The sequence below is a fragment of the Megascapheus bottae genome, chromosome 2 (assembly GCF_031878675.1).
Source record: "Megascapheus bottae isolate mThoBot1 chromosome 2, mThoBot2.hap1, whole genome shotgun sequence".
In the NCBI taxonomy this organism is placed as follows: domain Eukaryota; kingdom Metazoa; phylum Chordata; class Mammalia; order Rodentia; family Geomyidae; genus Megascapheus; species Megascapheus bottae.
Window position 1 is genome coordinate 6,496,878 of NC_143510.1, and position 21,449 is coordinate 6,518,326.

Below are 21,449 nucleotides of genomic sequence, written 5' to 3' on the forward strand. Positions count from 1 at the left end.
AATATCATTTAGCTGGATATTTTTTAGAGACATAAATGATTATAGATCTTTGTGTAAAAAGAATTTGTTGGCATTTGTGTTGGTTTGGGACATGAACTTGGGACCTGGGCTCTGTACCTGAGCATCTTTTGCTCAAGGATATTGCTCTACCACTTGATCCACAGTGCTACTTTGGTTTTCAAGTGGTTATGGGGAGATAAGAGTCTTACTTGGAATTTGAACTGTGATCCTAAGATCTCAGCCTCCTGAGTAGCTAGGATTACAGACATGAGCCATGAACCTGGTTTGGTTGTCATATTTCTAAGCTCTTTTTAAGAAGCATTTTTATTTTTTGCCTGACCTGGGCTCTTGAACTCAGGACCAGAGCACTGTCCTTGGACTTTCTCAAGGATAGAACTCTACCTCTTGAGCCTCAGCACTTCCAGCTTTTTTCTAGGTATATGGTACCAAGTAATCAAACTCAGTCTTCATGCATGCTAGGCAAGCACTCTACCACTAGGCCAAACTCCCAGCCCCAAGAAGAAATATTTTCTAAGTACAGGCCAGAAATAATTTTATTTAATTCCCAGAAAAATTTAATATCATATATAGTAAGATAAAATCTAATAATACAGCATTTTATAAAATCTGGTAATACAGTACAAAAATGTGCTCTGAGTGCTCAAGAATTTCTTTACAGGAAACTTACTTCTTTACCAAAAAAAAAAAAACCTCTGCATTTACAACAGTCAACTGAGAACATTTCAGTTTTATGCCATTTCTTTTTCAAGTTTACAAGAGGTTTTAAACTTACTGGAAGGTAATGATAGTAGCAAATAATCATACTGATGAGGATCAAATGGGCTGTGGTCAGTTTTTGTCCTAAGCAATATACGAATATGAAGCCACCACATTTGTGCAGCAACGCTTTGAAGCACACAAAGCAATTTGTTTTGCAGCTGAGACCACGGGGCCCAAGGCTATACAGGTAACTTCTGGCTGGACTCTTCATCCACTCTACATATCAACACTGAGCAAAGTGAACGTAGCCTTCTAAGCCAGATACAGTTTAGAAACCTGGCATGCTTTTTCCAGATCCTGATCTCCCCTGGATGGCAGCAAATTTACAAAGAGGACAGAAGGAAGTAGCTGATTACTCTTTTTAGATTCACTGTGATCCTTTTGTCCTTTGCAATGCATTTGCAATGTGACCCCTGATTCCATATCATCCTTATAGGGTGTGAGACTTCCGGGCCCTGATGCTCCAGAAACGCGTGCAGGACTTTGGACCCCTTGGCCACCTTAACCCTGGTTACCTCAGTGCCTGCCGGCCTCGGCGCCATAGTGGACTCTGACGCCGGTGGAGATGGAGCTGCCGCCATGGTCACAGTCACCGCCAACCCGAGACTCTGCTCTCACTGGTGAGGACACAGACAGGGAGAGCCATGGGCGGGAACCTGAGCAGAAATGATGGAGGCCATCGTTTTGCACCCAGGAAGACTTGGGCTGAGGCCCTGCTGGTCCACCACACTGGTGGGGGTGGGGAGGGGGTGGGAGAGGAGAGACAGGTGCAGCACTTCCGGTCCTGCGCAGTGACACTGGTCCCGCCCCGTGGAGCCAGATAGAAGTAGAGGAGTGGTGGTTTCTGTTTAGTGTGGAAGCTTCATCGGTGGCCGGGAAGCGTTGACCTGACAGGACTAGACTGCTTGTGTCTGCTGAGCAGCCTGCTGGCACATCATTTTCCCGGGCTGCTCATCTGGGAGCAGAGCGGAGTCCTTTCCTCAGGTGGTGCAGGTGCCGGGGAGAGGCCTCTCTCCACTGTCCACAGCTCCCGTCCAGGCCCCAGTCCGGGAACAACGTGGCCTCAGGAACCTGAAGCCCTAATGAGTCCAGAGACCTGCACGACCCAGCCTCGCCTCCTCACACCGGGCCCCTGGTCCAGTCTTGTGGTCTCCATCCTCCCAGTTCCAGGGCACAGCCACATTTCAGAAGGTCACCAGTCTGCCAGGGCCAGATATGGTAGAGACAGATGCTGAAAGGACCTACAGAGATCGGGAGGTGAGTGATCCCTGCCTCAGTGGCCATCCTTGTCACACATCCAGTGGACAAAGCATCATGCCACAAACTTGTATGTACTTTAATTTATCAAGACAGTAGGAAACAAGACGCAAATGAACTGAGTTGGGCAGTAATTTTAACTAGTCATGGAATTGGTCATCTAAAGGCTGGCTTTGTGCAATGACAATCAGTTATTAATGCATTTGTTTCACTGCAAATACAATGATAAAAGGAAAGATTTGTTTTTATCCCTCAGAAATTATGTTTTGATGAAGGATTCAAGTATTATCTATATAGATAAGCAAATCATTATAGATTGCAATAATTGCAAAAAGGGAAAAAAATAAGGTATTCTAAAGGAAGGGATAGGTATCTTAAAAGTAGTGTAGACAGTTCAGTCTTATGAGGTGTAGAAACTAAGAAGAGAAAGAACTCCAGGAATGTGTTTCCTAATAAAAGGAATGAGATAAATTTGTCAAGATTTCATAGGGCTGAATGAAGTAAGAAATATAAAAGAGATTATATGTTGTGGGTCCTGGGTCCTGAACTCAGGGCTTGGTTTTTCTGTTCAAGACTAGTGGTCTACCAGCTCTACCACTTGAGCTACAGCTCCTCTGGTTGGTTGAAGATGGGACTCTGATGGACTTTCCTGCTAGGCCTGAGTTTGAACCTTGATTCCAGAGCTCAGCCTCCTGAGTAGCTAGGATTACAGGCAGGAGCCACAGATTGACATCAAGTCATGTAATTTTAAAGTAAACGGTCACAAAATAATTCTGGTTAGAGTTCCTTAGTACACATTTGTGGACAAATAATGTGTGTGGTGGGGTTTGAAAGGTGACTATTCCTTGCTAGCTAATAGAATGCTGCGTAAGAGTGAAATTAAATTTCAGGTCCACACAATGATGGGTCATTACTATGCAGAAGGAAGGGGAGTTAGGTAATGTAGAGAGACAAAATAGATACGAAATGGCAGATGAGTTCTATTTCTAGTTGAACAGGAAGGTGTTTCTATTTCTGTCATTGAGGAAGAGAGAAATCACTCTAGCCAGTTTTGAAAAGAAATATGTAACTGCGTCTTTTAATATATAAGGGACAAAAATTTATTTTGCACTATCATATGTCATCTGATGACAGTCTTCTTGCTGTATCCTCAAGTGTCAGAGGCTGAAAGGGCATCCAAATTTTGGATGTATTTGTCTATGTTGTAGTTTTGATGAATATTAAGAATTTCCTTAAAACCTTCCCAGACCATCCACAAAATCATAGATCAGGTTAGACTTCAATTCTATCCATTTCTTCATTGAAGGAATGGAAACAAAAGTTTTCCCTAATAATCAATTGTTTAGGTAGAGCAAGAAATAGGAGAGAGTATCTATGATGAATAGTGATTTTTTTGTTTTGTTTTGTTTTGTTTTGCCAGTCCTGGGCTTCAGCTCAAGGCCTGAGCACTGTCCTTGAACTTTATCAAGGCTAGAGCTCTACCACTTGAGCCTCAACACCACTTCCGGCTTTCTTCTATGTATGTGGTACCAAGGAATCAAACCCGGGTCTTTGGGCCTGCAAGGCAAGCACTCTACCACTAGGCCAAACTCCCGGGCCAATAGTGATTTTTTTAACAAAAAAAATGTGCACTTTGCTGGGTACCGGTGTCTCGGGCCTGTAATCCTAGCTACTCAGGAGGCTGAGATCTGAGGATCACATTTCCAAGCTAGCCTAGGCATTAAAGTCTGTGAAACTCTTTTCTCCAATTAGCCACCAGAAAACCAGAAGTGGTGCTATGGCTCAAGTAGTAGAGTGCTAGCCTTTAGCTGAAGAACTCAGGGACAGTGTCCAGGCCCAGAGTTCAAGCCCAACACCCAACAGAAAAAACAAAAAAAGTACACTTTATGGTATCTTAAAATTGTTACATGTTTAATGATGTTCCTTGTAAAAAATGTAATTTTCCAGTGGTTCTATGGAAAATCAAAATGTACAGGTGCTTGTGTCTATGCTTAACTGGATTTTATTAAGTAAATAAATACTGAAAGTAAGGGAAGTTTCTTCTGCACCTGTAAGGATGGCAGGAAAATGTACATGAAGCTGCTTTCAAACAGTTGAGTGTCACTACGCTTGTTTTTAAACATTCTGTAGATAGCAGTTTATGTGTGCATGTGCACGTGTGCAGATGAGTGTATGCCCACCTGCCCCACTGGGGCTCCAATGCAGGGCCTAGCCTAGTGCATTTACTCTCAAGGCTGCAACTCTGCCACTTGAGCCACATGTCCACTTCGATAGACGGGAGTTTAAATAGATTGGCTTTGGGGCTCAGTAGAATGCCTTTAGTAACCAACAGGATTTTATTTACATTTGTATCCCTTGCATTGATCAGATTATTAAAGGCCTTCTGAACTAGGTCTATCATTCATATGTGTGGATGCAAAACACCTGCCTTACTTATTGAGGTTGTGGCATCCTTTAAAAACTGGACATTGAACATCAGCGTACTTCCTTAATCTTTGTAACACCCCAATATAACTTCCACATTCATGATACTGGGCATTACATAAATTCCAAACAAGATTAAGAAGCATTGCTATCCAAAGCTTTCATTGTTTCATTTCAGGGAGTTTGTTTCTTGATGATAGAATGATCTACTTACAGAGAATGGATAGATAGGACTGGGAATCTCAATGATAGGTGAATAGTTTTTTGAGGGGAAAGCAGGCAAACAGAAAAAATAGCCAAAGGAAGATAGCAGCATCACATATATAAATCTGAGGTTCAGCAGTTCAAGCAGTTCTAGAAGATTAAAGATTTAACTGGGATTGTGGAAGTACATGGCTGTGTAGATAAAGATGGATATTGTTAGAAACTGAGTTGCTAGCCCAGTGGCTCACACATGTGAAATCCTACTTACCCAGGAGAACAAGAAGATCATTTTTCAAGGCCAGCCTAGGAAGAAAAAACAAAGAGCACTTACCTCAGAATTAACCATCAAAACCAGCTTGAGGTATGGTTCCAGTGGCATATCACCACCCTAGCAAGGGGGAGGCCTTTGGTTCAAACCTCAGTACAGCCCAGAGAAAAGGGGGAAATGGAGGATGAAAGTGCTAGGTAATAGAATTTGAAAACCTAAATCTGGGAAATAGGGATACAACTCAGTGGGAGTTGCTCAATGTGTAGTTCTGAACATTGATACTAAAGAGCAATGAAGCTGGCAGATGTTTAGCATCTGCACTGCTCAAGAAAGCATTAAATAAAAGCATTTGAACAGCAGACATTTTGGCATGCCTCTCTAGTCCCAGGTACCGGAGAAGCAGGAGCATCTATGCAGCACTGGAGCTTGAGGCCAGCCTGAGAAACATAGCATGTTGTGGATGGGGAGATTGGAGAGAAAAACTGGGAAAGAGTAAGGAAAGGAGTGATATTGTCCAAAAAGGAGTATACTTTTATCTGACTTACAAAACTGTAACCCCTTTGTACATAACCTTTATAATAACAGTTAAAACTTAAATGACAAAAGGAAATATAACAAGGCCCCATTTAAAAAACAGCAACAACACCTGAATGTGCTTGGGAAGAAACAGGCACAGCTATCCAGCATCCCTGTGAGGAATACCACTGTCTATTAGGAGAGAGACCTGGGTAATAATGACGAATTATTATTAAAGAGAAAGTTACCATTATTAGTCAACAACCTATTTCCTCAAAATAAATTACAAATTTTGTGAAAAGATGAGAGAAATATACCAATAGCAGCAAAAGACAGCATAGTTGTTGGTCCTTCAAAGGTTATTAAATGAGTAAATAATATATTGAGAACATAATATAAAGAACTTCAACAGTGTTTTTGTACTAAATAATAGTTTTCAGAAAAAAATGCCCTATACAGTTTAATTCAAATATTCATGTGGAGGTTTTTTATAATTTTTTATTGTGATTAATAGAAGGGTTACATTATATTCACCAGAGAGAAGGTGCATAACTTCACAAACATTGATACCCTTTCTCATGACATGGTCCCCATTTCCCTCCCACCCTTCCCCCGCTTATCTTAATTTCCCCCCTTCCCTATCCTATTTCAAATAACCAATTAAGCACGTATAAAATATATCAGATAACAAGGTGAAAAATTGTAACACTATGAGATAACCAAGGAATGACAAAAGAGATGAGCGATAACATAGTATATTAAGGACAACAATCAGCACATGGCTTTTGCTTCTGTATCCTGGAGGTCCTTATATTTAGTGTTGTACTATTTGGTCTAATGTCTCTAAATTTTGTTCTATTGTAAATCTTTGCTAGAAGAGCCCAAGGTTTCTACTGATTATGACAAATGAGGGAGACTATTTGGCCTATGTTCCTTTGAGTCTGGCTTACTTCACTTAATATGATTTTTTAGAGGTTTTGATAGTGAGAACTACCTTTAATATGTTGTGTGTGTGTGTGTGTGTGTGTGTGTGTGGTGTGATTGTGACTGTGTCTGTGACTGTCCTGCAGCTTGAACTCAGCCTGGATACTGCCTTTGACCTTCTCTCCTCAAAGCTAGTACTCTACCACTTGAGCCAGAGCTCCATTTCTGACTTTTTGGTGGGTAATGAGTGATAAGAGTTTCAAGTACTTTCCTGTCCCCAGCTGGCATTAAAAGATGACCCTCAATTCTCAACCTCCTGAGTAGCTAGGTTTATATGAGTCAGCTACCAATGCCCAGTCTTTTTCAAAAAATTTTTAAGTTTCTATTACTTTATTAAAATATTAAGAGGTTGGCCAGAAGTTTGGCTTAGGGGTGGAGGTTTGCCTAGGCTGAGGTCAACCAGTTGTCCCTCCAAGGCTTAAGGTTCACTACTTGGCTAGAGATGTCATGAAGTTGACCAGTTATGCCTAGTTTTTTATGCACTTTTAAGTATTACTTTAAAACACTGGGGATATACCTGAGTAGTAGAGGGTGGGCTTTCCATGTGCCAGGTCTTGGGTTTGCTCTCCAGCACCAGAAAAAATGCATAACACATTAGAAGTTTTCAAAAGAAATTGACAATATTTAGAAATTAACAGGAATTCTCTGTCATATCTTGTTCCTTGCCTAAGAACTTTCCTTAAAGTCATTCACAGTGTTTCTCTATATTGCCTGGAATCAGAGTAATGTTTTACCAAACATAGCCTATTACTGATCTTTCGTTCAAGATAGACTATTACATGCCAAGGAAAAGATTAAAAGGGAAAAAGGTAGTAGGAAGTGTACACAAGGCTATCAACTCAAGGGGATAGAGAATTGTTACAGGTGAATGGTGTGCAGAACCTGGGATATAGAAATCACTTCTTTCTTATGTTTGCCAGTCTTGGTGCTTGAACTCAGGGCCTGGGCACTCACTGTCCTTGGGCTTTCTCAAGGCTAGGACTTGAGTCACAATAACTTGTGTTTTTCTATATATGTGATACTGAGGAACTGAACCCAGAGCTTCCTGAATGCTAGGCAAGCACTTTATCACTAGGCCATACTCCCAGCCTAGAAATCATTTCTTTAGGAAAAATCGTAATAGTATTTTTGGATTGCCCCAGCTCATTTGATTTAATGAATTCTAGAATGAGCTACAAACCTTGGAGGCCACAGTAAAGTCCACCCCTCATTCTAGCTTCCACAATGAGCATAAGTAGGTGGCTAGATGTGCCATAGAATGGTGGCACTGTCACACTCATCATGCCTGATCCAGGGGGGACTGACACTGAATGAAAAAAAAAAAAAGGACGACATCATTCCAACAACTCTTCAAAGCTTCCAACTTCATTTATAAGCTGAAATTAATAGGGCATTGACTTTGGAATTAACCACTTCATGTATAGTTTCTGATTGCATTATTTGGCACACTATTTTGTCCTTTCATTTTTAATTTCTCGATAACAATAGATGTTATGTTGTCTTGATGGAGTTCTTATGAAGATTAAGTTAGAAAATACATGAAATGCTCAGGAAATATTGACCCTGCATCTTCTTATCGGTGTTGCCTGTAGTTTGCCCCTTCCTCCTGTTTTAGTTTTCCTCTCACTGTCTAGATCATTTGCTGTCGATTCCTATTGCCTGTTTTGTTTCTTTCAGTGACTCTTTGGGTAACAAGTAAGATTGTTTTATTCCTTCTAATTTACTGCCACTAGAGGGCGATGAGAGATGCAGCACTAGTCACCTGATCACACTGCAAACTGGAAGATGGGACCACATTACCTGGGTGAAATCAGTCATTCAAAACTGTAACATAGTACATTAAGGACAACAATCACTCAGTACATGGCTTTTGTTTTTATATCCTGGAGGTCTTTTCATTTAGCGTCATCCTATATGGCCTGACGTGTCTAGGTTTTGCTCTATTATAAATCTCTGCTACGAGAGCCCAAGGTTTCTACTGATTATGACAAATGAGGGATACCACTGAGCCTATGTTCCTTTGAGTCTGGCTTACTTTACTTGCTATGACTTTTTCTAGGTCTTTCCATTTCCTTACAAATGGGGCGATGTCATTCTTTCTGACAGCAGCATGTTACTGTTTATTTGTATGATTTACCTGTAATTTAATATGAGGATGTTTTTTTAACAAGTCCTCTAGGTGCAGATTTGAATATTCACTTGTTGTCCATTCACATATTTGCTCATTTATTTCTAATTCAGGTACTGTGCTCATTCCTGAGGATGTGAAACAGGACAAGGCTACTACATTCCCTTTTGTGGAGTTTACGTGCCATTTTCTCTCCCCCTTCTTGCCAATGGAGAGAATAAACTGAGCAAATTTTGAGATTATTTCTGTTGATGTTGATAAGAATTTGTTAATTAGATATGAATGGAGGGAAAGTTTTTGAGAATGTGTGGATGAACTCAGGGCCTATGTACTGTCTCTGTTAATTTTTCTGCTCAAGTCTAGAGCTTTATTACCTGAGCCATAGATCCACTGCTGGATATTTGGTGATGATATTTGAATTTAAGAGTCTCATGGACTTGCTTTCCTCCCCTGGTTTCAAACTATGATACTCAGATCTCAGCCTATTGAGTAGCTAGGGTTCCAGGTGTTACTCATCTGTGCCAGTGCAGCAAGAACTTTGACCAGTGTATGCGGTGCTGGGAGATGACTTAGAGCAAGGCCGTTGCACATGCTATGCTGGTTCCTTAACCATGGCCAGCCAGCCCAGGAGCAGTCTTAAAATTAAGGAAGAGCAAAACCTTTGTGGTCACCTATTTTCTATGATTGTCTGTTGGGAGCCAGAGTGGAATCAAACTGTACCTTGATTTGCATCAGACAATGGCTTTATTGTCTTATTGTTTTCTGGCCTTATTCTGTTTAAATGACCTGAGATTTACCATATGAATGTAACACCTGGAAGTTCCCTGGTTTCAAGGAGGGAGGGAAGCCTGGAGTTGACAATAAACGAGGCGGCAGTTTTTATCTGGGCTGCAGACCTCCCTTGACCCAATGTGTTTGTCTCTCTTCTATTTTTTTCCAGTCCCTGCCCCCTATTTCAGGAACCCCAATTTGCTGCCGGTAGGCCCCGGCAATTGTCGACACGGATTACAGCACAGAGAGGCAGCCCACAGCCCACATGGACGTCTTCTGAAGTTCTGCTGCCTTTCCAGCTCTGGCATGGGTGCTTTCCTCTTGGACACAAAGACAAGTTGAACAATCGGGTATTTATTTTTCTTACTTTTCAGAATTCTTTTCTCTTTGTTGTACACTACTGGAGTCTAAACTATAGGCTTTGTGCCTTCAACGCAAGCACTGTACTTGGTGAACCAGGTCTCTAGTCCTGGTCTTTTTGAGGTAGAGTCTCACTAACTTTGCCTTGGCTGAGGTCAAACCATGATTGCCCGGTGTGAATTTCTGATATGGGCATGCACCGCCCTGCTAGGCTGGTGAATTACTGTCAGAAGGCACTCCCTCTATAGCCTCCACATCTTTATATTTACGATTTCTGTGCTGGAAAGGAAAATATAAGGGAAGACAAATGACTACACTTCCATGGCACTAAACATGGTGTTTTAACATCTTCAATAGCTGACTTCTAACATATTTAAAAGGTTGAACTACCTCAGTTCTGTTATCTTTTGGGGAGTTTATGCAGAAGCTGAGTCAGGGACAGTCAAGTAAGTGAAAATATTCAGATATGTGCAGAGTATCAGGAGAGATTGCTAACTGAGGTATCATGCAGGAGAGAGCTTGGAATGATGTGATGTTGGTCTGACTTGGCTTTAGAGAGGACAGGACTCGGTTCTCAGTAGAGCCGGGGAGACCAAGGCAGCTTTTCCACAGACATGCTGTGCCCCACCATCCCTGCTCCTTCACTGCCATTGGCACCACTGACAAAACGTCTGCCTGATGTGCCATTTATGTCAGAAATCGCAAAGATGATTACAGTTTAAAAGACGAAACATTGAGTCATTTGTTTCCTTAGCTGTGTTTTAACATGATTGATATCTTCTCATAAGGAAAACAAACTTTTTATTTAGTAATATTTGCCAAAACAATAAGCATGCTACTTCTGAGAAATGACCCCCTCTTTCGTTTTTTTTTTTTTTTTTGCTGCTGTCCCTGGAGTTTGACCTGTGGGCATTGAGCTGCTGTTGGGCTACTTGCCCATGGCTGGCACTCTACACTTGTGTAAGCTTTTTTGCTGATTATTTTGAGATAGAATTTCTCAGACTTTTCTGCCTGGCCTGGTTTCGGGAGCTCTATCATCTAGGTCTCATCCACATGCAGAGCTAGAATTATAGGTTTGAGTCGACAGGAATTGGTTTACTTTTTCACATTCAGCCTATACCCTGTCGTGGTGGTTTGTACTTTGTTTTTAGCTTTGTTTCTTTCCCACAGCTGAACTCTTACTGCTTTAGTCTGCCTTGTACTAAGTCGGGACACTGCAGGGTGGGTCTATGACACAGGACAGAAGGACACACAGCACAAGTAAGGAGACTGATGATCTAGTGGCATCTCAGGCCACATGGAGACCTGAACAATCTTCTTCCTCACTTAAAAGTGCCTGTGGCCAAAGGTGAGGTTAAAGTGAGTAGAGCACTTGCTCACAAATGAGAATTCCTGAGTACAAACCAGAATATTACCCTCCAAAAAGTACTTTGAATTGAAACCTATGAGTTGTTCCTGCATTTTGATGAAGGTCTCTACATAGCAGGCTTTTCATGAGCAGCACACAATATTTATTCACCTGAGTCTCTGGTCTCTATTTTATTCTGCCCTTAGTTTCTGGATGTTTGTTTAGAGTCCATGTGCTTAGTCCAGCTGTGGGAACATTTTATTTCTTACATTTTTAAGTTTTAATATTAATTTTATTGTGAAGGTGATGTACAGAGGGGTTACAATGACATAAGTCAGGTAATGAGGATATTTTCTTTAGAACAGTGTCACCCTTCCCTTATTCTCTCACAAACACTGGTAAGTGAGCAGGAGAATAGAGCTGTGTGAGGTGTATGAGGGTAATTCACCCCCCAGGAGTCCATGTACTTGTGCAAAGGTGTAGGGAGATATTGCATGTAATTATTTTGAGAGTCGAGTAGAGAATGTATAGTCACCTATTTTTCCTCATAACAAAATCTGAATTTCTTTTTTCTTTTGTTCCTTGAATTTTTTTGCCAGTCCCAGGGCTTGAACTCAGGGCCTGAGCACTGTCCTTGAGCTTTTTCGAGGCTAGTGCTCTATCGCCTGAGCCATAGCACCACTTCTGGCTTTTTCTATGTATGTGGTACCAGGGAATTGAACCCAGGGCTTCATGCTAGGCAAGTACTCTACCACTAGGCCATGCTCCTGGCCCTTCCCTTGGCTTTTTTTTGCTCAAGGCTAGACCTTTATCATTTGAAGCACTGTTCCACTTTCTGCTTTTTGGTTTAGTTAATTGGAGATAAGAAGTCTCCAGAGGTTTTTGCTTTGGGATAGCTTTGAACCATGATTTCCTGCTCTCAGTTTCCTGGGTATCTAGGATTACAGGTAGGAGCCACCCATATCAGGCTCACTGGAGTTTATTTAATGATGGAGTCACCCTCTATCTTCCTGCCTTTACTTCCTTCCTACTTCAGCTGTGATTATAGAAATGAATCACCATATGGTATTTCATTCTGTGTATCATTTTATTGTTATTATTTAATTTTATATTTCTTTCCTGTTCAGATGGAGCTGGTTATCTGTTTGTGACTGGCTTTCCTGAAGACCTGAACCACAGTCTAATGACATGGACCAAGTGCTGCTGGAGGCTGAGGACTGCTGGAAGAATGGCACGAAGCAGGTAAGAACTTGCCCATGGAGGGTTCCAGTGGGCACCTGAGGATCCTTCACAAAGGTGACAGGTCAGGAGCCACAGCTTGGCACCTCAAAGGGAATTTCACACTTCCATAACTGGTACATGAATTGCGTGTGAGAGGCATGTTCACATCTGAGGTGTCCTTGCTCTTCCATCGATGTTCCAGGATCCTATGTAGTCCGTGTCCATAAAGACAAGGCACAGGGGAGCTTTAACCTCCGTGAATGAAACTGAAATCTCATATTCCAAAATTAATTCCTCAATGAAGGCTTTTAAAAATCATGCTTGGATATTAGTTTTGAGTATAAGTTTTGCACTGAAAATACCATGTGATTAGTTTAACATAGATTAAATTGCCAATGTGGATTAAAATGAATACATTTAATTAAACAATGGCAAGTTTTTAAAAATTCCTTAATTTATTGTGTTCTTCCACTTGCCATGTCATAGTTATTTTTTAAATTGTAATGTATAGAGAGGTTACAGTTATGTTCGCTAGATAGAAGGTGCATTACTTCTCACACATTGGTACCCCCTCTCATGTTTTTGTCCCCATTTCTCTCCCCCCACCCCTCCCAATCATCTTGTTTTCCCCCCTTCCCTTTCCTCCTTCAAATAAACAAATGTATATACAATATACCAGATAATAAGGTCAGATACTGTAACAATATGAGATTTACCAGAGGACAACAAAGGAGAAGAGAAATACTACATCGCACAATATAAAGCTCTTGTTTCCATATCTTAGAAATCCTTTCATTTAGCCTCATCCTATATGACCTTATGTATCTAGGATTTGTGATATTGTAATCCTCTGCTAGGAGAGTCCTAGATGTGTATTAATTATTACAAATGAGGGAAACCATTGAGCCTATGTTCTTTTGGGACTGACTTACTTCACTTCAGATGATTTTTTTCCAAGTGTTTCCATTTCCTTACAAATGGGGCGATGTCATTTTTTTTTCTGATGGAAGCATAGAATTCCATTGTGTATTAGTAACACATCTTCTTGATCCAGTCATCTACTTATGGGCATCTGGGTTGGTTCCATATCTTGGCTATGGTAAATAGTGCTGCAATGAACATCATTGTGTTAGTGACTTTGGTATGTCCTTGTTTCTGGACCATTGGGTAGATGCCAAGGAGTGGAATTGCTGGGTCATTGGGGAGCTCTATGTTTAATCTGTTGAGGAACTGCCATACTGCTTTCCCTAGTGGTTGAACAAGTTTACAATCCCCCAACTTTGTAGTAGTGTTCCCTCCTGGCCACATGCCCACCAGCATCTGTTGTTATTAGATTTCTTGATTATGGCCATTTTAACTAGAGTGAGGTGGAATCTCAGAATTGTTTTGCTTTGCATTTCTTTTATGGCCAGATGTTGAGTATTTCCTCATGTGTCTATAGGCCATTGTTATTTTCTCTTCAGAGAAGTCTCTCTTTAAGTCTTTGGTCCATCTTTTAATGGGATGGTTGTTTCCCTGCAGATTAGTTTTGGAGTGATTCAATTTTTTTAGCTGTTGATATAGTTTAGATATGAGGCCTTTGTCTGTTGTATTGTTAGTGAAGATCTTCTCCTACTCTCTGGGCTTTCTATTTACCTTGCTAGCTATGTCCTTTGCCATAGAGAAGCTCTGCAACTTTATGTGGTCCCATTTCTCTAAACTTTTAAATTTGTTGTATTTCTGGGTCTTTATTAAGAAATTTTTGACCTGTGCCAAGGAGACCTAGTGTATCTCCTATTCCTTCTTGTAAAGTTTTCAGTGTATGGGCTTTTATCTCAAGGTCTTTGATCCATTTGGAATTAATCCTGGTGCAGGGTGACATAGAAGGATCCAACTTTAGTTATCGCAGGTGCTTAATCAGTTCTGCCTGCACCACTTGTTGAAGAGTCTGTCTTTCTTCCATTCTATTTTTTGGCTCAAAGATTAGGTTAAATAATGGCAAGTTTTTGAACATTATCACAGGAACACAAACAACCATTCCAGAAATTTTACCTTTGGTTAACAGTGGAGATAATGGAATAGAGATGTTCTCTGTTATTACTGCTTGTTTAATGTGGAGGTAACGCTCACTCCCACCTTCAGATCTGCCTTCATTTTTTATAGATCTGAAGTTTACACTACCATGTGCACACTTACATGTTTACTATTGGTGTTGTTACTGTTTTATGGCTTGAAGTTTATAAACATAGGGATGTTATAAAAATTATGAGTTCAATATTGAGTAAATTCATTCTGAATCATGACTAGTGAAAGGAGAAAGATGAAATACATTCAAGACAAAGTCATGCCTCATAGATAAAACAGGAACACCAGGAATAGAGGCAGCACAGAGCTGCTTCTCATGTTGTGGGCAAGGTGGTCACTGAACAACCGGGGTGGGTGTTGGAAGGTCTTCTCACGTGGACTATTTAGTGAAAGGCAGTCTTGGAGGTAGCTGTTCCATGAGAGAACCCTGATTTTAAGATCAACTAACTCTGTCTGCTGAATGAATTCAACCTCATTTCCTGGAGAAAATACTCCCAGGAGGAGAAATGACTCTGTGTTGGGAAGGAATTTGAAATTTTTTCACATGGTATTGTACGGCACGAGTAAATATGAATGTCTTGGATCTGCTTTTCATCTGAGGTTCACTAGCTGTCATCGCAGAAGTGGGAAAGTTTTCTAGGAAACTTAGGAAGCCTTAGAAAGTTTGCCTAATGACACAAAAATGTGGGTCTTCTCATAGAATTTAGGGCTAGTGGTGCTCAAATCCAGCTGCACAGGAATTGAGTGTGGGTTAGCAATCTTGGTGAGCTTGTGCAGTTTCTTTCTGTATTATAATTCTCTTATCTCCCTTTCCTCATAGAACTTGAAGGCTGAAATGTAGTAAGACGTGAAGAAAACTCACATTTCAGCTTTAGGTACACTGTAACTCTCAATAATTTACTGGCTTTGCTTTGTTGATGAAAATCTACTTAAGCAACTCTTGAGAAGTTCAGTTGCGGGGGGCAGTAATCAGAGTTTTTTTACTTGAAGTATATTTGGGAACTTTTCACAGTTCTTTGGAACCAGCACTAAGGATCACTCTGAGTTCACTTAGAAAACCCCTAGGTTATTGTAGCTGTATTCTCCTCACCAGAGGAGACCCTTCTCTCCCTGTGGTCCTTCCTGGAAGTCGCCCTGCCAAAGAACAGCCAGTATGTGGCCCCATGCTGGAGAAAGAGAAATGGGGAAAGATTATATCTCCATAGTCAATGTTTATGAATTGTTTTTACATTTTTCCATTATTAACAAATTCAGGGAAAAAAATATTCAACTGGCCAGGTACTGGTGGCTCACTGTAATCATAACTACTCAGGAGGCTAAGATCTGAGAATCACGGTTCAAAGCCATCCCAGGCAGGAAAGGCCATGAAATTCTTATCTCTAATTAACCACCAGAAAACTGGAAGTGGCCCTGTGGCTCAAGTGGTAACACCCAGTGTTAAAGCCCCACAACCAATAACAAGAAAAAAAGTTCAACGGTATTGGGAAGTTGTCATACAAAGGCCCCTGGGCTGAGAATTTAGAGTGGTCATCTTCTACATTATTTACTTTAGTCTGGGTTAAACCAGGAAATGGTTTGTTTTTCAGGTTTGATATTTGTGAAATAGCTTTAGTTATAGTTTGGTTACAGTGTTGTGAGAGTGAGATGTTATGAATTTACAGGTCTGGAACAGCAGTTAGCACACAGAAATTAGTAGTAATAGTTCATCATGTGAAGCAGTGAGAAAGTTCTAGTCAGCTTACATTTCCTAGACGACAGGATGCCACAGGCTCTGTTTGGCAGAATTTCTAATACCTATCCTGGCAAAGTAACACCTAGGAAAAGTGTCATGGGGGTGCAATTTCTGCTAGTCACTTTTTCTATGTGAAACAAAGACCAAAAGGAGGGAAAACGAGTTTTGAGGTAAACAAAGGAAGGGATAGTTAATTTTGGCTTCAGGTTTCAGAAGTTTCAGGCTATGGCTATGGAACTCCATATCTTTGAAAGTTCTGATGAGGCAAAGGACTCTGTTGGAAGGCATGGCTGACTGGCACTGCCCAGTGCATTGTGGCTGAGAAAGGGGTTAAGGTAGTTGTTGAAATAAGAGGTAGCGGTAGGGATCAGAGAGAGAAAAGAGAAGAGGAGAGAAAGAAAAGGAGAGAGAGGAAGGGAGATTGGAGGAAGATACCCTCTTGAAAACATGCCCCAGTGACCTATTTCTCCATCTAGGTTCATTTATCTGTCATCTGTCGAGGATTAATCAGCTAGTGATACACAATTTAATAGCACCAACTGCTGAATGGCTAACATTCAGTAATAGTTTCAATTTAAACATAAAATAACTTGACATCACTTTTCAAAACAATGTAAAATTTGATTTTGGGACAAACAGGAATTCTGCTCATGGGGTGAGATGTTTATAAACATGAAGACTGCAGCCACAGCCGCAGTAGAGCTGAATGCAGGGATTTTAGAACAGCTATCTCTCTGATCCATTGTTTGGCATTTGGCGACTCTTAGTTGTGATCATTGAAAAAAGTCTTAGGCTAAACATATTCACATTTTTAAAGTGCTGTGATGATTTAAAATTTTTAATACATTTTTGCTCAATAATTTTTAGCACATTTCACATTGTAAACAACATAATTTGCAAATTCTTTAGTCTAAGGAAACGTTTTCTTACTGGCAGTGATTGATAGCTAGTGGGAAATTTATCATGGATTGGGGAAGTCTTCCTGACTCGCATGAAGAGATGTGGTGCTGAAGTATTTCTAATGGATTTTGTCAGCATGTTTTTATATTTCCAAAGATACAGGTTGCATTTGAAATCAAAAGACTTTTTCTTTTTCCCACTTTAAACTCATATGACTTGGCATAACTCAATGAACCAAAGTCATTATAGTCAATATAATGACTATAACTCACAGTGTTGATATCTGGCCAGTGCAGTGTCAGCCTGAAGGCTAAAAGGCAGGAGGTATATGCAGAGCAGGTAGCCTTAGTGAAGGCTAAACAGACTTTAAATTGATTGAATGGAAAGATCGCCTAAATCTCTAAACCCTGGTCCCCAGATGCTGACCTCTTGTGACCCACCAGCAGAGCACTTCATCAGCTCCAGCCATTTCCCTCCTCACCCCGCTCCAAGTTCCAGTCTGAGAAAATCGTCCCTGGGCTTCTTTTGCTCAAGGTTAGTACTCTTACCACTTGGGCCACAGTGCCACTTCTGGACTTTTCTGATCATATGGTACTGAGGAATTGAATCCAGGGCTTCATGCATTCTACATAAGCACTCTAACACTAAGACACATTTCCAGCACCAGAATAAGTTTTGTCTCTGCATTCTGTTTTTCTGTCATTTTGTGATTTCTGGGGACCTATCCAGTTGGAACTGTTGGGAAAGGAGAGCCAATATGTTCAAGAACCCCTAGTCAGGCCTCAATGATTAGTGAGGACAGGATTTGGGGGTACGGAGGAGATCTAGTGTTCACCAGATCTCCAAGAAGGATTTTTTTTAGTGTTTCTGTTTCATTTGGTCTGTTTTAGCAAAGTGGAACTTTATTTTCTGTGTCTCCATCTGGTGGAAATCAGAGTTCTAGAAAAATGGCTAAGTCCACTAGCCTTAGGCTGTGGCCCCTTCTTGTGGTGACACTTGGAAGTGAGGCCACCACAGCCTTGGTTGGGACATCTAATCAAGCTTGGCAGTGTAAAAATTATAAAGCGCTCCTGCCTAAGATTGGTAAAAGACAGTTTACCAGCTGGGCTAAGAGATGGCTTCCCTTCTCACTCAAAGGTGTTCAAAGGTCAATTGGTATGTTCATGTGCCTTGCCACCAAGCAAGCCCTGGAGAAATGGGGCTGGGCATGGGAAGGTGATCTGTTACGTGGATAAAAAATTTTGTTTTAAATTTTGGTTATCCATAAGAGTAATATTGGCAAAAGTATCTCTTGCCACTAAAGTTCCAGAAACTGTGTGGCTGATACACATCTTTGCACACTTGAAGATCCTTGTGAACACGTATGTATGTGTATGAATAAGCATGTTCAAGAAAACATTTTAATGGTATTTTAACACATAGAGCAATTTGCATTGTAATCAAGAACCGGTATATTCACAAGTGGCAACCAGGAAAGTATTGGGAGACTTCATGGAAATAAGGCTCCCACCTCAGGTTAAGTTAAGTTGCAGGCAGCTCAGCAGAAGGTGTGCAATTTGTCTGGGAGATGATGCTACATGTTGCTTATGGACCAGCCTGGATCCAGCCCATTCCTCCCAACTTAGAGATTCCCAGCCATCGACTTTGTCATCCTGACCACCCCACCATGGTGAAAGTAGGTGGGACCCCTGCCTGACTCCAGCACATGCAGCTGCTCCTGATGGAAGACTGCTTTGGATCTACTAGAACTTGGACTTTTGGTTTGTGACATTCTTTCTGTGCCTCACAGATCTGTAAACTTTATCCAGCTGGACCTGGAAAAGCATGTTCAAAGTCTCTTCACTGTATGTGTTTCCATCATATGGTACCAGCTTTAATTGCTGGAGAATTCTTGAATTACAGGTGGGAAAAGCCAAGGCAAAAATTAAAGGGGAGTTCTGGACAGCCTTAGGAAAAACCTGCTGTTTTACAGGAGAGACTCCTCTGTAAATTTTAGTGAAAGTAACTTGGTCAGACTCTTGACAAGAAGACATGACAATAAATTGAATTTCAGAAATGATCATGAAGGCTATTTGTAGAACCTATTTTTATTTATATTTTTTAATGTTAAATTTCTGATCATGTGAAAAAAGTCTTGCAGAAAACTAAGAGCTAACTTACTTTGGTTTTCTAGAAAGTTACTACATATCATAGCTGATAACCTTTTAGGACTTCTGATGAGATTTTTTTCCTTTGATAAACTTGTAGTACTGTGTGAATGTCTTTATTTATGCTCCAAAATTACCAAAGAATCTGAACAGAGTGGAGCTCATATAGAAATACTATATTCAAATAGGAAAGATTTTGTTAACCCTGTTTGGGTTCAGTTCCATTATTGTGCTGATACCATGGAAGCAAAGAAGGAGAACAGGTCAGAGGGTTGTCATTAGAGCGACTGGATTGATAATGTCACATCAAATTATCTTATTTACCCAAGAATCAAGCAGTCTTTAGTTACTCAATATTTTAATTGTAAATTGACCTTTCAAGGTTTTGGCGCTACAGTTGAGAAATAATATAATGACTTAATGTTTATTCTGTTAATTGATAGGATTACAGATCCTCAGTTCCAAACCTTAAGTGACGATTTTTGTGTAGGAATGTCTTTCCTAAGAGCAAAGAATTATATACAAGTATTATGCATATCTACAAAAGCTTTTATAAATGTGCTGCTAGTAACTCCACCAAGTACCAGTGAGGCCATTCTAGTGTCCTCCCATCCTCTTGTCTTTGTATGTTCAAGGATTTGGTGAGCCCTTATGTGTTAGAGTCCATCTCTGCTTTTCTAGTTTGGGTCATGCGGCCTGGTACTTAGAAAATTTGAACTCAACCAACTGATCTTTCTAATGATAGCTGTCTTTATTTTAAAACAAGATGCCCCCTAAAACCCCGTAACATCCTCAAGGGTTTATGAGATTTTCCAGCTTCAGCTCATGTCATTTTTAAAGGGATTTTAATCAGCAGAAGACCATTACTATGGAGACATTACCTCTGAAGTGTAAAAAAATGCAGAATAGAGAAGATAACCACTTTGCCGCAACCATGATTAGTTCCTGTTTTATTTAAAAAATTACTCTTTTTAAAAAGGAGCATATTTAAAAAGGAGTATAATGTGAAGAAACTGCAATATTCTTTTGTTGAAGCATGCTAATTCTAGTTTGGAATATATTGTGAATTCAGATTGACTGAAAGGAAGATTGAGATTAATATAATGGAGATGAATTAACCAAAATCCTTCTTATTGCATAATAAGAACATCTTTTCAGAGAGAACATGAAAATAGTTATAATTCTCAGCAATAGATAGGTCATTTGGGACAGTTTGCTTGTGTAGCATCTCATTTTACCCTGGTGTTGAGTGAGTGATTCACAATCTAGTGGGAATTCACCTCACTGAAGCATTTCTAAGTGCCTATCTAAAAGCAATTAAAGACTGTGTCTGCCCTTTGGAAACTAGGAATTTCATTTGAGTACCCTTGAGAGTCTTTTGTCTGTTGCCTGTTTTCTATGTTTCAGGTGAATCATTTTGAATCATTTAATTGAAATGACAAAACTATTTAATCAACTGGGTATTATGACATTTTCTTTAAGTTAGACGCTAATTGAAATTAAGAGTTTTATTCGTAAACTTTGTGTTTGGGTTTTCTGAGTATACAGAAAGCTTGTACAGTTTAGATTTCTTGGTTCCCTGATTTAATGTAGACTTTGACTTTTTTTAAAATTAAAACACCTTTGTATTAAAGCAAGTTATGATGCTTTTCTTTTATGCATTTATTGACATAGTTTTAAAAGTCTAAATATATTGAAGCATCAAGTTGTCTGAAAATAGAAAATCATCACTTACAAGTCAACCACTTTGAAACCTATAGTTGGTTTAATAATCTCGTTAGTTTCATGGAAATACCAAATGTGAACTGTTGAAAAATGGTCTTTGGTTGCTAAAGTTTAAGATAGAGTTCATTTCCAAAACAGCATATGGGTTTTCACACCTATGTAACTTTGTGTGGTCACTCAGAAATTCTTAAATATTTTGAAGTATTTTAGAGTACAAAAATTCTTAAATATTTAAAAAGTATTTTAGTATATAAAACCCCTATACAACCAATCAGTCTGTCCTAGTAGAAGGAATCTCAATTAAGTTGAGATTTATTTAGTTATTGTGTGAGCACCCCCACATGCATGTGAATGCGCATGCACTTGCATGCCCACGTACCGGAGCTTGAACTCAGAGTTTCCCATTCTTGCTTAGCTTTTTCACTCTAGTTTTCCCTTTTGGGCCACACCTCCACTTCTGGCTTTTTGCTAATTGGTGATAAGAAGCTCAAGGACTTTTCTGCCCAGAGAAGTCTAGAACAGTGATCTTCTACTCTCAGTCTCCTGAATAGCTAGAGTTACATGTGTGAGCCCTCCATGAAGATGTCTAATTTCCCTGGTTTTACAGATGATTAGTAAAG

General features: G+C 40.1%; 1 protein-coding gene across 1 annotated transcript; it reads left to right on the top strand.

The window, feature by feature from the left end:
* The first annotated feature begins 1,353 nt into the window (after nucleotides 1-1,353).
* Nucleotides 1,354-18,608, top strand: LOC150066311 (uncharacterized). Its single transcript, XM_090319981.1, has 7 exons — nucleotides 1,354-1,400; nucleotides 1,945-2,037; nucleotides 4,938-5,026; nucleotides 9,502-9,682; nucleotides 10,863-11,040; nucleotides 12,168-12,282; nucleotides 17,376-18,608. Exons 2-5 carry the CDS (start codon nucleotides 1,996-1,998, stop codon nucleotides 10,923-10,925), a joined length of 375 nt encoding a protein of 124 aa, XP_090176107.1. The 5' UTR covers nucleotides 1,354-1,400; nucleotides 1,945-1,995; the 3' UTR covers nucleotides 10,926-11,040; nucleotides 12,168-12,282; nucleotides 17,376-18,608.
* Nucleotides 18,609-21,449: the final 2,841 nt, after the last annotated feature.